Genomic DNA, 17,090 nt, shown 5'->3' on the forward strand with positions numbered 1-17,090 from the left:
TCTCTCACTTATTAAGTCTTTTCTTATTCCGCCTACTGTGGTTTTGTCTTTTTCTGCAGCTTCTGTTTTATTTTTTAATCTCTGTGTGCAACCTTCTTCCACACACAGACTGCCTGTTTTATCTTTTCCTTTTTTCTGCACTGAAGCCTTCCCCTCATTCTGCCTCTCCCACAAGCAGACATGGTTTTAATAGCTGACTGCTGAGAAATTCATGATAAAGGAGAGCCTTGCAGCACTGACATTATGGAACCATTTCCTCTCGGAAAGCCTCACAAATAACAGCTCCAGCACCAACACACTGGGACAGCGCAATGAAACAGAATAATAAATACGAAATCCTGCAAAATAATGATGCTTTTGTCTTCGTTGAGGACTATCCAGCACTGCCTATCAAACCTATTTGCCTCGAGTGAGCTGCTGTGCCTCACAGCTAATGATGGGAATCAAGTGTGCAATGTTTTCTCACCAAGAAGGTGTTTCATCATCTTTAGTGAACTCAGTGACCCATAATGAAATAGTCACATTCAGCCCACATAATCAATAATACAGTGGTTAGACATATGTGTGTAGATGTGTGGAACATGGGTTATATTTTTCGTGTGCAAAAAAAATCCAATTATATTTCTAAATTGGGAATGTTTACATTCATAGGCATGGCTAAGGAGAAGTAAATGAAAGCATAATTTCAAGACGCACATCAAGCTTGTCAGTGATGAGAATGGAAATCACAGAGAAAAGAATGAGAAAAGTTTTTTCTTTCTTTTAAAAGCAAGCCAATGAAGTGTGAAAAGGCATGAAAACAACGGGAATATATAAACTATCAGTCATATTTCTCATTATACAGTCTTTATATGAAACTTGCAGAAAAACAAAACCCTGCCATCTCATCGCGGTGCCAGATAACATGCAACGAGCTGCACTGACAGCCAAGTCAACCATCAATTCATCTCCTGCTGACACTTTAACCAGTGTCACAGTTGAGCAACATCAAGCCTGTGGGTGAACAGAAGTTAAAGCATGAGTAAATCTCAGGAATGACAGACAGCTGCAGTATAAGTGATCAAAATCAGCTGCTAACTATGATAAGATGCACAGTCTTGAAGTCTTGAAGAAATGATCCTTCAGGTTAATTTCATTGAGGAAGATCTGTTCCCTGACAGTTCGCTTTTGTTCCTCTATGTGTCAGAGTGTTGCTCTAGTCTCGTTCTGTTGCTCTATTTTTCATCATTTTTGCTTTCCCACTTTGTCAAACTCACCCCTTTAACAATTTTGACATAACTGTGTTCTGAAAACCAATCACTTCCTGTTCTTGAAGTAGCCTTTACTTTTTAAGAATTCTGCCTTCCACGTAAAATGCAGCCCTCCTTTCCCTACCCATCACGACCTCGTCCTCCTGGGTTTCCTTTTACTAACTCTACATTATCACCACTAGCATCTAGACTCTGGAGGTCCTGCACTACCTCCGAACTTCATTTAGAGCATCACTGTATGAAATTGCTTCTTATCATGAGTCTGTTCACAAAACTGTAACTCAAGACTCTAAATTACACAATTTTTTGTTGTTTTTTTACTTTCATTGGAAACATTTTCTGGGTTTTTCATGCAAACAGAGTACATGACATCAATGCCACAGGCCATAGTTTGTATTCTGAGTACAACTTGTGGTTGAGTTTGCATAACAAAAAAGAGTTTTGGCCTAGGATAAGGAAAGATTGTGGTTTTGGTTAGCATATCAGTGCAACCAAAACCCTTTTTGTCTCAGTTTTTAGCTTTATAATGTGTAGCTTTTCAATATCTAATGGGGACAATAGTCATTCACTAAACCGCATACTGTACGTGTAAAAGTTTTATCGTGTTTTAAATTACGCTATTTTGTTGCAAGGTGTTTTGACAGTGAATATTTTCCTCTTATATTGTCACCATTTTGCAACTGGGAAGATAATAAGAAACAGGGTTTCCTTTCCGGGACCTTTAGCCTTCATTGAGCTTGCTTTGGCAAATTAGTGAAACTCAAGCTTGTTCCTTTGTTGCTCCCTTGTAAGTTCATTGAGGCTGGTTTCATGACAAAACACTGCTAAATAAGCAAAACCTTACTTTTTACTGTGTTATTATTTCAACTCCTTCTAAATTTGTCAGCCAATAAATTAAAGAGTACATGGGGCTACAGTAAAGTTTCTAGAGTGACCAAAAAGCCATTGTATTTCCCCCTAGTAGGAAAAAAAATGCTTACACTCAGTATTTCTGCTGCCCAGGCTGTGGCTTAGCGCGGGCTGGGGAAGGGGGAATGGGGTTGGAAAGGATGAGTCATACATTGCTTTCCATGCTCAATGATTATAATACCCCATTACAGAGAGAAGCACTGTTTCCCAGCTAAAGTGAATACTCGGCTTGTGAGCCTGGACCAGAATTCACTTTTCACTCTGCCATGCACTACATGCTGCACCAAAGCATACGGTTGAAATCAAAAACAGGCGTGGGGAGTTGCATCATTAGGTAGAGCATCCAACTTTTACATCACTCGTAGGGTCATGTTGACATTTCCAACACCACTGTCTCCATTCTGAGAGTGTAAGGAACACATCGTCCCCGTTTGCTTGTAGTTTGGAGCTGGAATGATCCATCTATGTCTGTGTGCTTTTAGCAATAAGCTAATTTGGAAAATAAAATCTACCACTGGCTTCGAATCAAGCAGACTGTGTCATGAGTACAGAGGACCATTGAGCGGTTCAACACAATTATTTGAACCTTAATTAGTCTGGAAAGGACTAGACGATATACTGTCCAAGATATGGCAAATAACGAACTATTTGTGCAGCACAAAGGATCTCCTTAACTCTGACACGGGGTCAAAAACTTGTCCTGCATATTTTGTTTTATCTTCCATGCTATTATCAGGCATTAGGGCTGATTTACAGAGTCGTTTCCACAAAGCCTGTATTTACAGGGCTGAAGTGGCACATGCAGTTGCAGGGTCACTGCTTCTCCCCACAGAACAGCTAACTCAGATTCCTTCCTCAGCGCCATGGTAATAGGCACACACAAGAAGCCACTTTTTCTCATCGCCATTTATCTGATTGAGTTTGACGTGACCTCAGGATTGCCACTTCAAGGTAAGTAAGAAAAGCCCTTCAGAAATTCAAAACAAAATTGCAGTTACATTCTCACTGGAAGATTGAAGCTAAGGCAGATGGGTGATGGTAACATAAATCTGAATATCCCTCTTAAGGTTAAAACCCAATGTTGTAAATGAAACATTGGCATTGTTGCCTTTAATTTATATAGACTGATATATAATTGCCAATTAGGAAGTAATGTCATTGGTTAAAATCTCTCTGGTCACAGTATCTTCTATGATTTTTTTCTTACTGGGCTCATGAAAAACGGTATGGAAAACAAAAAGTCAAAATCAGAGTAGGCCACATAAATTCCTTTTGAAAACGAGTTGTCCAGATATGAGACTATAAATAAAAAACAGCTGTGGACCAGCTGTAGTCGACCTTTAACCCTGCCATAAACCTGGCTTGCTTAAACAGAAAGAGCCTTTTAACAGCCCTCAATGTGTATGTCCAAACCTTGCTGAAATGCAAGGCGTAGCATCATTATTTTTATAAAATCTGCTCTAAGACTGCAGATGTTATTTGATTAGAAATCTTCTCTAAAACTAGCACAGAATGTATTTTCACTTGAAAAAAATGCAGCAGTATTTTTTTTCATGGTCCCCTGTTCCACATAGAATGGGAAGAAAACATCTGGAAGCCATTTTTTCTGGCTTTTTGAAGGGCTTAGCAGACAGCACAATGGAACTTATCAAGTCCAGATGGGAAGGAACTCAGAGAAACAGCGAGGCCTTCTTCTCTATATTTCTTTAAAACTTGTGTAGAGAATCAACAAATATCAGTTCTTACTGTATAGGGTATTTCTCAAGTCATTACCATATTTTGTGATCTATTAGCCTGTCAGCCTTTTCTTCCAATATTTTCAATGCCCTTGGTGACTTTGGCCAAAACCCATTCATGTTTTCATTTGCACAAGGTATTCAAAGAATGTTATTTCAGCATTTTCGATGACTAAAATACACTCGACAAGTAGGATCTGAACTGGTTTAAATGTCTGGTATTAACAAGGGCGATCCAAAAAAAACCTTTTACTTAATTAAACAACAACAAACCAAAGAAAAAAGAGTCAAGGCAGATTATCTAATACTTGTGAAAAGAGTCCATTGATTGAGGAGGCCAGATTAAAAAATGCAAGTCAGCAGAAACACAAAGGACACCATTTGTAAAATAAACTAGATTTAGTCTATAGCAGTTATACTGTGTCCCACATGTGAAAACATCAGTAAGCTAAAAAGTAGAGACTACACATATCAATCAATCCTAATTTGAATTCTGCATTTCAGGGTTTATATTGGCTCGGGAACTTCAAACTGTTGCAAAGGTTCTTTGAAAAGCACACATCTTACCCTGCTACCTCCAAGACACAGAGAAGAATTATGGGAAACAAAGATGAGAGGAGCTACACTATAAAGAATGCCTGTCTTCAGGCAGTGAAACTGTAAACCTGACAGCAGTCCTGACCTTCACCTTTGAACTCTGACCCCTCTTCAAATTCTTGTCCAGGGCCTTCTGTTATTACCACTTTTCACATAGCTTAAACTGAGTTTTTCCTCTCTAATACCAAGACAAGGTCTTTCTAAACTTAAGTCTACTGAAAGACAAACTGACTGCAAATTATTAAAATATATACACTGTGATACAAGTATACAACTTAATCATAGTATAAATTCAATGCATATTTCTGTATTTGTCTTTATGAAATAATGAGTAAGGAGCTTATTCCACATAATTAAATTCTTGTCAGCATCAAATAAGCTAAGCTACATTTAACAGCAGACACACAGCATTAAGACTGTCTTTTATACTTTAAGCGAGACTGTAATAAAGCTGCAACAAATTAGCTTAGCTCTACATAGCAGGCTATTTTAACATAATTTTCCCAACTGCGTTAGTTTACAGATTGTGGCGTTTTAGTATTTGTTTATTAACTCATTTCTGTGTTTCAAAATGTATCACATGCCAACAGTTCACAGTGAAAAAGGCTCTGAATCAAATGTAGTTAAAATGTAGTTATGTTTCATGGGTAAGTAACCTGTTGTGTAAAGAATATGCTAACTGCTAATAGGTTAGGCCTTGCTGTATTGTTTGCTTGTCTTTTTATTGAGCTCTATAGGAAATACATTAATTATAGATTTATGAACATATTATATATCATTTGATAAGAAATTTGTTAGGCTATGATCTTGACTGGGTATTGTATTCAAAACAAAAACTATTGTGGAATTAGCATCATACTACCTAAACAGCTAGTGTTAAAACAGGAATACAACATTAATTCTTTAGTAAATGGTATTTGCTCAAATGCCCTTTTTTGAATTCAGTGTTAAACAAAAACAAAACAAAAAAGCATACTTAAATTTTTGGTTTTTAATTTAACCATAGCTGACAAGCCCTAAAACAATTAGTATTGTATGCCTGGGCAGGTCTCTACTAGTCTTCAGCTCGATGCATTTTGGTCCTCCCTCAGGCTAAGAGGTGATGAGGTTTAGGTCAGCCATAAGCTTTCACTTGTGATAAACTTGCTAGTTGTCAGTAATTATTTGTAGACTATTTGTCTTATCTGATTGTAAGAGGTCTAGAAAAGCCATTTAGCAAAAAAAAAAAAAAAAAAGCTTTCATGGAGTTGGCATGTTTCTTGCAATCAGTCATGAAGTGCTTCCTGCCTGGCATGTGTCAAGTTTCAGAAAATGTACCAGAACCCTTAGGGATTTCTTACAAAACTCTCGTTCCTCTCTGTCAGTTTCAAGAGATGATTAAATCCAGCCACCAGCATCAAAATGACCTCAGGCCCATGCTCTTTAATGTCCTACCAAAAATTCAACTCCTCTTCAGTCATCACAAATGACCCAGATTTGAGTCCAGCCAGCATACAGTGATCAAGGTTTTGTCCAGTTAATTACCAGTGTTTATAGGAAACACAAAAATAAATACTTTGCAGTAATTTTCTTAGTGTATATTCAACGACACGAGCCTATAAAACCACTTCAACTTCATATGTTATTATCATGGCTTTCTAAACCGGAGTGCATTTTGAACTCCATAATGGGCTGTAATCAGGCATCACAACAAATTTACACCATCAGCACAATCATGGAAGCTTTTTAACTGCCCAGAGCAGACAGAAGAAGCCATCTGTTCATCTCAATGTCCTGTGTCAGACCTTCACAGCACACAGCAGCCCGCCACCCATGCCAGGCAGTCTTAAGGCGCTAATAATACATATAGGCCAAGCATAAACCCAACTGCATGCCCTCCCACCACTGAGACAAAGAGGTGGTCACTTCTCCAATTAAAATAAGCGGGCCTCTAACTGGCATACCAAACTATTATTTGTTCATGTTTTTGGACTAGACTCATATAACTGTCACTGAGAAACATCTGGAGAATTTATAGAATGCATTTAGTGAAAGATGTGTTTGCTTGAGCCTCAGTGCAGGGCCCCAGCGCTGTCCCCTGATGTGGAGTCCTTAAGGCGGCTCCACCCTACCACTTCAGAGGAGCTTCAGCCCCTCCTTCTTATGAAAATTATACTCATCCTTCTCATCTGCTGAAAAAGGAGCACTGGTAAAAGAGTATTTAGACTTTAAGATGCACCACAGCAATTACTCCTACATAATAAGTATGCCAAAAAAAAAAAACTAGTTACTTATGATGGTTACTAATTAATGCATATATTTCCTATTTTTTATGCATTAAAATAAATAAATGCACTTCAGCTATACTGCTTTGGCAAACAAAGAAACAAAAAAAAACCTATGCACAACTTGCAGATGAAACCTCCAAAAGCAGTCTTTTAATTCTTTTTGACAAGTTCCCATAGTTTCGGGGCACACCACCAAGATGAATACATTAAAGAGGAGGGGCAGACATCTGTGGTCCACTATGAGCGAAAAGGCAAAAAACTTTTCAGTGCAACGCTCCTCCAAAGTGCATCCACAAAAAAAGAAAGAAAAAAGCCCCACACAGCTGCATCTCACCTGAGCTCGCTTGCGACGTGATAAAAAGGAGAATCACGGATAAAGTGATTTGGACGTCCCTTATCCTCCGTTTAACTTTCCATCTTATATGGGTATCCATGACCGCCAGAGACGTCCACGGCAAAGTGGATTCACTTTTTCAACAGCTAATTAGACTTGCAAAAACTTCTGGTCAGGACAATAAAAAAAAAAAAAAAAAAACTAAAAGCCAAAAAAGTCCCAGAGAAAAAAGGGGGGGAGGGGGGGTATATCGTTATTTCTCAAGCAGCCATAAGGGTTTGTTAGTGTGTGTTTTCCCCCAGCTGGTTGACGGACGGCCACCGTCTCTCCCGTACTCCTCTCCTCTCTGCGCTTCTGAACTGTCCTGCACCGCTGCGCCTCCGATCTGAAGTGCTGGCCCCTCTCTTTCAGTCACGTAGAGCCCCTTCAACTCAACAGGGCAACACACACACGCACAGAAGAGGAAGTCTTCCCCCCTAGGCTGTCACTCACTTTGCGGACAGGAGACTCGGGCAAATCAGAGGAGCCCGTATATTAGGGCCAGCCCTGTTATTGGCCGAGGGTGGGAGGAAAAGTTGAGGTGAAAGTTTCACGCCTCCAGCTCTTGCGCTCGGAATTCTTTGACATGGAGTCCGCTATTTCCAGAAAAGTGGTTCAGAGCGGGAAAAGCAAAACTGCTTTTTTATTGGTGGAAAGGCGAGGTGTTTTATCTGCAAGAGCTGATTTATCTGGAGCTGATTGTCGTGGGACTGCGAGAAAAATCTTGCTGTTCCATCCACAGGTGGACCCTCAGTGCTAGCAGATATGACAGTATACTGAGCCTAGATGATCAGATATATAGTGAAGATATACATCTATTTATGACTTTTTGTAATGTTCTGCCTTTTAAATGAATCAGATATTTACTCTAAGGACTAATCCGCTCAAAGCTCATATCTTTTTCATGTTAATCGGTGATCTACGGGCTTTAAACCTGTTGAATGTATGATGAAATAATGTGCTTGCAGATTTTATTACTCTCTGAAGTTTTTTCATTAGTACCACAAAACTTTAATGTTTAAGAGTTAATATAAGTAAATATGTAAAAGAATTTCCACCTTTTATGTGGTTTCTTTATCTAGAGCAGAGACATGGATTCATTTAATATCATTCCCACATACAGCCCACTTTGATCTTATGCAGGCCAGACCAGTGAAACTACCCTTTATGTCAGTGTAGAGAACTGTAACTACACATTTAATCAATGCAAGATCTCAATATGAGGAAAAGAAGCTCAAATTCAACAGTATGTCTCACTCTCTCTACATGGCAAATAATGCCTCTGTAGTAAATTAAAGAAATCTCTCAGCATGACTCTTTGGGCTTGAATTGTAAGAAGTAAATGTGTAAAACACAGAAATCTATTGCTTAATTGCTTTGGTGTTGTATGAACGGCCATAGGGGAAGTCTTTATCAGTAGGAAAAGCTGTAAAGCTTGTGAAAATACAGTTAAAAATACCCAATTTTCCTAAATTTCCAAAGCCATCCAATGGGCTCGAATGGAGTTTTTGCTTATGTTTGACAACCCAAATCTAGAGGAGCAGAGGTGGGTGGTGGTCGATGATAAGAATCTAGATGGCAGTGAAAGGGGGAAAAAAATAAAAGCTGAGGGTTAAAAAGAGAAACATCTCCAGGAGGACCAGGCTCAGGGAGGGTAGCCATGTGCCGCAAAGCTGGTTTGAAGGGGCGAAAAAAAAAGGAAATGGAAAAGATGAGGATAGAGAGGCAACAAAACAAGAAAACAACACTTAGTGCCATATAGTCACCAAATAACACTTTTTTTAGAGCTGAATGTAGCATGAGATTCAAACTTTCTATTGTTTCAAGAACTGCCAAAAATGGCAGCTGTCTTTTATAAGCTGTCACATGCCTCCTCCAGTGGGGGGCAGACTTCTATTAATTGCCCAGTAAAAGTTGGTTCTAAGCAAAGTAAACAAGCAGCAACATTGGAAACCGTGCCATGATGTCACATTGTGAAGTGGGATAGGATAGGAAAGGATGAGTCTTAACATGGTCCCTCTAACTTTAGACCTCTAAATTCAGACTAAGAGGTGTTTTATGTTACACGCTGTAGGATTTTTAAGAGTAACAGCTTTACTTGAAGGCTGTTAAACTTGTTAAATTAGTTCAGCACCTTTGAAAGATCTCTCAGATGGCCTCTCTCAGATCCTCAGGTGACCTCTTTGACCACATGGAAAAACTCTTTGGTTTTAAAGACATTCATTTTTTCCCCTCTGTTGTTTGAAACGAAAAGCTTGTTCCCAAAAGCGGGGTAAAAATTTACATTAAGTATAAAGTAGTATTTCTAAACTGACCGCTTACCCATATACTGTAACCGTTACGTGGTAACATGGGTCAAATTATGGCCCGAGCCCTATATTTAGGGTGGGTTCATGCCTACACCACACTTGCCCACACTGTGTTAATCTCAGAGACTCCCAACTACTCCTGAACAAGGCCGTCACGTGCTTACTTAATTTGCCTTCTAACAAAAAGGATGTTGATACGCTGATGCTGGCACACTGCTGGTTAACTTTCATTTTAATTTTGACTTTCATCATTTGCTAAAAAAAACAGTCCCTGTGAGATGTAAGATAGGATATAGTGTCTAAAACAGGAAATTATGATTTACTCCTCAAGTGTTTCTATCAGTTTCTCCACGCTTTGTTTTCCACACACACACCAAATGTCAGGCAAGCTATGACAGTCTGGCAGTCTGTCTGGCAAGCTATTACTATTAATATTATTATTACTATTATTATCCAGCTTTTGCTCTCTTTTTTTAATTCTTGTCTGCTGCTAGTGACACCTAAGGATGGTGAGATTGTGGCTGGAAAAAAAGAAAAGTAGCTGACAAATTCCACATCCCTGCTTGACAGTTTCCTCAGTAAACATATACTATGAGCAGAGTGCACCAGCTGTTCACAGGCTCAAGCTTAGCCAAGTTATAATATTAGCAAAGTAAAGATTTATATAGCACTAAATCAAAGCATGCAGCACTGCATAATCTGCAGTCACATGTTGAGATTAGTTACAGTACCTGCCAGGTGGGCCCATAAATATATATTTGACTGGCACACATTGATTTGACCTTTAATTAAATATTATTAAAAAAATTAAGTTTGGAGATTAAAAGGATTACTTAGGTCAGAGCTAAGCATTTAAAACTGCGTATGACAGCAGGCCTACTGCTGCAGTTGAACCCACACACCAACATGAGCTTTTAAACTGTTAACACCTGATTGCAGCAAATTGCATGTAATTTGTGCTTTTTCTCAGCGGGTTGGCGTTGATTGTATTATGGCTCCAAGACGGGTAAACATTAGAATACACTAGTCACAAAAGTAGAATGGAGGGAAGTAAAGTCTGATTCCAGACTGATGTGTTCAGTGCCCCTAACCAGTCACGTTTTATGGTGCCCAACTTGACCACAACCTTAACCCTAAGCAGTAATCTCCATCTAAGGTGTGCTGGAATGATATGTTTACATTTCTATTACAGCTAAGTACATTTGAAACATAAAATATTTTTGAATTTTAGAATACACCCATAAATCTCCTTCACAGTCTTACAGTGATAATTATCAGTGCAGCTGAAATACATATAGCATGATGCCTCACCTAATGGCAAATCCACTCTTTGGGGGAAAAATAGCACTGCCAATTCTGAAATTGGTAGTGCTATTGGTGGGCCAAAGTGACTTTCTTTCTTTTTGTCTTTTCATGACAAGTGTCGCTATATATAGGAGTAAAATTGTTCTTTGGTTGTTCCTACTGTAAGCCGTTTTAATGAAATTGCATATTCGTTTTAATAAAGCAATATAACCTAAGTCTTGTTCCCATTTATCTAATAGAAAATCTGTGAGTATGCAACCTTGAACTGGATAAGGAGAATTGGATGAATGGATGGATGGATGGAAAAAAAAGCCCAATTGCAACTTATAAATTTGAGTGCATAAATTTGACTTTCCCATTGTCAAACATGAAAATCAAGTGTTACACCTCTGAAATTGATCCGGCAGTTGAAATTATGAGGTAAAATAATAGTTTTGTCAGAAATGATGTCTAACTTGGAAAATGGTGGCCATTGTGAAACCCCAAGTGGCTAGTGGGATGTTTAAGATTACTGAATATGAAGGGACAATTATAAGGTTTGATGTTTTTGTTGACATTACAGTTATGTGCGTCACTAAAACATTCGTCTCGATCGCTTGGAAAGGAAGGAAAGTATAGAAAGCCACTTCTAAATATGGAAGATATAATAATGTACGCAGAGGGAAAGTACTCTCTGCATTTAGCCCATTCACTGCAATGAAGCAGTAGGCAGCCAATGTAGTGCATGGGAAGCAGCGTGTAGGGACGGTACCTTGCTCAGGGGTACCTCAGAATAGCCGTTCAGTGGATTCGAACCCCCGACCTTCCAATCATGGGGTGACCACTTGACCTACTGAGCTATCGCTGCCCCTAATAAAGATATTTTTGAGATATTTAGATATATCGATATTTTTAAGGTTAAGTTTGTTAAAAAAAAATTCAGCTCTATGTTAGCTAGCTCCTCAGGTTCCCCATAAACAAACACATTTAATTCATCAAGAACTTGTAAACTTTGTGCAAGCTGACTTACATATACATCAAACCTGCATCCCGGAGCTTTATAGTCATTTCAAGCAAAGGCAATAATTTTTCACAGACCCTCCATCAAAACATTGCCCTTCAGCACTGTGACCTGGAGACAAATCACAGAATGGAGCCCATGCTGTGGTTACACTTTAATCATAGTTTCTTTAGGAGGTAGAAGCAAGAAAGTCATATACAGAACGCCAAAAGACCAGATAAATTGTAGATCCTGTCACCGAGTTCTTCATAGCTCCAAACACAGAACGGATTTTTACACAATATTGGATGCTGCACTCCAGCTCAAGGATGTGGAAATAACAAAAAAATAAGAGGTACGACATAAGTGCTTGTCTGCTTGTATGTTTTGCTCTCTGATCTGTGAGCTCATCAGCCTCCTTCAGGTGCACAAGCAGCAAGAGGGAGATAGGAGAACAAAGAAAGAGAGGAAAAGCCTAAAAAAAAAAAAAGATACATCTATCATCTCAAACACAACTGATATCTCTGGGTCAAACCACAATTTTTTAAATCAAGACTCCACAAAACAAGCTGGTAGCAAATTTTTAAATCTATGTATAAAATGAACCAAGTGCCTTCTCTTTCACTTGCAGGCTGTTTTTGTTATGCTTTGTTAAAGCCTGTTTGGCACGATGCACTACAGCAGCATACCATATTTTCCATTCCACAATGTGTGACTCCTTCCGTGCCAGATTTTATCATGGCAAATCTCCCCATTGCACACTGTGGGGAAATTTTGCAGAAGTCTAGAGAGAAAGAAGGCTTATACTTACACACTCATAAAGACAAAACGACATCTGTCATCAGAGAGGAAAAGCACTGGTGTTTAATGAGTCAGTCTTACCTATCTGCTCGTTTCCTTCAATATGCTGTATTGGAAAACATGTTGGAAGCACAGATTTTTCTCTTGCAAAAGAAGTAGGCCAAACATTGTTGTCAACCATGAATTAGTCAGCGGCATTAACTATAATAACTACAATAAGAAACAGACGCGTGGGTGTATTATAACTTGTAATTACATGCCAAAGAGTGTGAAACAGGTAGACTCAAAGGACAATGTAATGTTGGCACTGTGATCACAGACGAGATGTGGATTTCTTTAGTTTATCAGCCGTGACAGAGATCTTGTGAAGCACAAGAGTTCCCTGTGATCCTTGGGTTCAACGGGTCTGCAACCTTCCTGTTTTAACAATACTGAACTTGATCCAGCTTGTGCTATTCAAGAAATGCAAGACATCTGCTTACACTCTTCGAAAGCGTGTGCTCATAAATGCTGTTGTCAGCTTATTTATCTATTCAATTCTATTTAGTTTGATCTATATAGCAACAACAATCACATCAAGGTGCTATAGATTGTATGGTAAGGACTCTACTATATTAGAGAAACCTAAAAAAAATCGGAGGAGTCCCTCTGAGCTAGCACTTGGCAAAGGTGAGACAGAAAAACTCCCCTTTAACAGGAAGAAACCAGAAAAACACAGGGTCAGGGAACGGTTGAGACATTTGGGGAGAGAAGAGAAAACAGAACACAGACAGACATGCCTTATCCTTTTTAATGTGGTGCGTAGTAGAGTTCATTATAATTTGGGGGTGGGGGTGGTGGTAATGGGCAAATTAGACTTGCACTTGCTTTAACGTAAATACAAGTTGAAGTTGCTTGTCATCATAAACATACTGCTGTGAGGTGCATTATGTCTTGGCTCACTAAATTATAGTTGTTACGACTATGTAATAAGCGCAATTTCAGGTATAATTTGCAAAATTAACCAAATTACAGAAGAACATTTTTAAGGTGAAGCATTTTTTCTTTTTGTAAACTATCGTATTCAACATGTCTTTGGATTTCAGTGCTCTGAGTGAAGAGATCTAACACCGCCTTAAATAAAACCTTTCAACCAGAGCAGCAAAAATTAAAGTGCCAAAGTCGTCGCCTGTCGTCTAAGAAATTAACTACCCGTGTCTCCTTCCCCAACCATGCGAGCCCATCTCCGCCCTGTCGGCTGTTTCTAGTGGTCACTGTAATTATGAAAGGCAGCTCATAACTATGTGTTTTAACAAGACCCATTTGTTATGTTCTTCTCTCCCTGCTGAAGGCGGCTTGTCACATAATTGCAAGGATCTGAGGAGAGACATGGTGCAGGCAAGTTACTAGTCTGTCCAACAGAAGGAGGACTTAAATACTGATACAGTATTATGGTAAATACATTAATGCTTTGTGATGTAATCTTTGGGTCAAACAGTTTTCTCACGAAGATGCTCAAATTATCTTGTCTTCAAATAAGCTTCGTTAGCATAGCCTTCCTTGAATGTGTGATTATTTGGCATGACATTTTGACATAGTTATGACATAAGTTATTGTTAATGTCAGGCTCTCTTGCACAGTGTGTCTTTTGTTCTGCCTTCCTTCCCTCACCCCTCGCAACTGGTTGCAGCAGATGGCTGTGCCTCCCTGAGCCTAGTCTTCTGGAAGTTTCTTCCTCTTAAAAGGGAGTTTTTTCTTCCCACTATTGCCAAGTGCTTGCTCACAGGGGGTTGTCTGATTGCTCGGGTTCTCATTCTATTATTGCAGGTTTTTTTACCTTTCAATAAAAAGCGCTCTGAGGATACTGTTGCTGGCCATTACATAAATAAAACTGAACTGAACTGATTTGAATATAGGGAAACTTTTTTGGTTAAGTCCTCTATAACCTGACTCTCTCTGGGCAAACTGCAAGATTCTCCGAGCTGAAACCGAGTACCCACATTTTTAAAGTGGAAATAAGCATATTTCTGTTTTAAGGGCCAAAGTCAACCCAGGAGAATCTTAAAAATGCAGACCAGTTTATATTTCACTTGCTTCTTCAGACCATTTTCCAATTTATTGAACTCAAAAGGTGGGAGGCCTGGCAGCTGATTGGTGACTCACTGTAATCTTGCATCAGTGTTTAGTACTGCCATTACTAATAAACTATAAAAAGCAATGATTTATGACATCTCATTGCTGTGGTTAAATTTTAATTAGTTTTAGAAAAAAAACTATAATGTGTCAACCTGTCAAACTTACGGACCTTCCACCATAAAGACACATTCTCAAATTCAACCAGAAACAGCTCCACAAGTCTAAAATAAATAGCCTTGGGCCATGTGAATAAAAGGCATTTCTTTTACTTTAACCAGGTAAAAAGTCTCATTTGGTTGGAAAATCTCTTTTTCTGCACATTTGTACAATGCCCCTTCATCCCAGCTAGCCACAATGGACTCTAAATAGTCTGTCACAGACTCCACCGTGATGCAGGACTATGTATCTTCGCGCTACTTTCTGCTTACTCTCCAGAATAAAGTTTCCAAACACTCACTGTGTTGTCTGTGGTTATGTCAGGACCCACCTCCTGTCAGTCATAGCCGACAGACAAACCAAACCTCTTCTTCATGTTTCTACATAATTAGGCACCCTTTACAGAGTTTCAATAACATTTACCTTTTCACGCAAATATAGGAAGCGGGAAATAGCAAGTGCCAACGCAGGAATTTGGCCGAATCTGTCTAGTTTGTGTTTCTAAGCAGGCACTTTTGATGGATGCTTGAAGGCACCTACGCAGACAAAAAAATAAACTCACGTGGTGCACCCCCGTCTTTTGCTGTTTGTTTTGATCACGATGATATGAACGCCCAAAGCACCCAAAACACAGAGAGTTTCCACTGGCTTTTGGTTGGAACCGAGCTCATATAAATATTATCATGAGTGCATAATACTTGTGCACCTGTTAATGTGTTTTGCAGCTGCTCGCAGGAGAGCGATACATCAGATTAAACTAGAAAAGCATGAATGCACACACACTCGCATACTTTTAACAAACACTAATACATCTTTCCTCCAGATTTACACAACTGACACGTTGTCATGAACTCACCAAATGCATGTTATCAACTGAGTGCAAATCCCTTCCTGGCAGTGTACAACAGCCTGCATGGTTGTGCTCTAGAGAAATGCCTTTTCCCTGAGTATGAAGGGTAATCCCCCGAGGAAGACCTTTCAGAGTATTCAGTTTTTGTAGAATGAAATCAGAAGGATAAAATGTTGCTTAATTGTGAAATACTGTTTGTGTGTCTACCTCAGTATGCTAAGTACACACACTGAGTTTGAAATCACAAGGTGCGTGTGCATGTTTTGTTTTTTCCAACCAACCATGTATTTTTCATTCCTACTGATGTGTTTTTTTGAGCCGCATCATTCTGTGTTCTGTTCCCTGTTATTCAAAATTTTTTATCTTTCAACTTGTGTAATTAGGCTAAACTGTTACACATGATTAGGATGTTTTATCAATAATGGCTCGGTAACTACACTGCTCAAAAAATGAAAGGAACACTTTCTAATCAGAGTTGGTCAAATATGAGATATTGATCCAGTCAGTTAAGTAGTGGAGGGGGTTGTTAATGTGTTTCAGCTGCTTTGGTGTTAATGAAATTAACAACAGGTGCAGTAGAGGGACAACAATGAGTCAACCCCCAACATAGGAATGGTTTTACAGGTGGAGGCCGCTTACATTTTTTCCCTCTTCATCTTCTCTGACTGTTTTTTTTTTCTCACTCTTTTTGTATTTGGCTACGGTCAGTGTCACTACTGGCAGCATGAGGCGATACCTGGACCCTACGGAGGTTGCACAGGTAGTCCAGTTCCTCCAGGGTGGCACATCAATACGTGCCATTGTGAGAAAATTTGCTGTTTCCCCCAGGACAGTCTCAAGAGCATGGAGGAGGTTCCAGGAGACAGGCAGTAACTCTAAGGGAGTTGGACAGGGCCATAGAAGGTCGTTATCCCATCAGCAGGACCACTGTCTGCTCCCTCTTTCAAGGAGGAACAGGATAGCAACATCATCTAGTGGACCCTATGCTCACTGTGGAGCCCAATTATGATTTGCCAGAGAATACCAGAGTTGGCACGTCCACCAGTGGTGCCCTGTGCTTTTCACAGATGACAGCAGGCTCACCTTGACATGTGACAGACATGAAAAGGTCTGGAAAAGCCATGGAGCATTTTATTCTGCCTGTAACATTGTTTACATGACCGATTTGGTGGTGGGACAGTGATGGTCTGAGGAGCTATGTCCAAGGTTTGTATGATCCCCAGTACGCTGGGCTATAAGAAGTACTCAGTGCAACTTTGAGTTGCTGAAATGAAATGTATTTTATTACCCAGTCCATACCATTATAGATATTCAGCATGATTTTTATTCCCATTGAGATCTGCATTCCTTTAGTTTCTTTGAGCAGTGTATTTAGCACCAAACATCCATGTAAAAAATATCAAATGTGGATGGAGAGGGAGGCAGCGAATCGAGCAGAAAGGG

The 17,090-nt window shown here is 39.3% G+C and overlaps 1 protein-coding gene across 2 annotated transcripts in view; it reads right to left on the bottom strand.

Annotated features, from left to right (window-relative positions):
* Nucleotides 1–7,513, bottom strand: part of col5a1 (procollagen, type V, alpha 1) — a 75,103-nt gene extending 67,590 nt beyond the window's left edge. For both annotated transcript variants that reach the window (XM_087843836.1, XM_087843835.1), the window contains exon 1: nucleotides 7,094–7,513. In XM_087843836.1, the coding sequence (XP_087699962.1) occupies nucleotides 7,094–7,193 (100 nt within the window). In that variant the 5' untranslated portion in view covers nucleotides 7,194–7,513. The remainder of the gene's footprint in view (nucleotides 1–7,093) is intronic.
* Between the last annotated feature and the right edge of the window lie 9,577 nt (nucleotides 7,514–17,090).

Source organism: Neolamprologus brichardi, chromosome 7 (genome assembly GCF_056152115.1).
Source record: "Neolamprologus brichardi isolate AB-2024 chromosome 7, ASM5615211v1, whole genome shotgun sequence".
NCBI lineage: Eukaryota > Metazoa > Chordata > Actinopteri > Cichliformes > Cichlidae > Neolamprologus > Neolamprologus brichardi.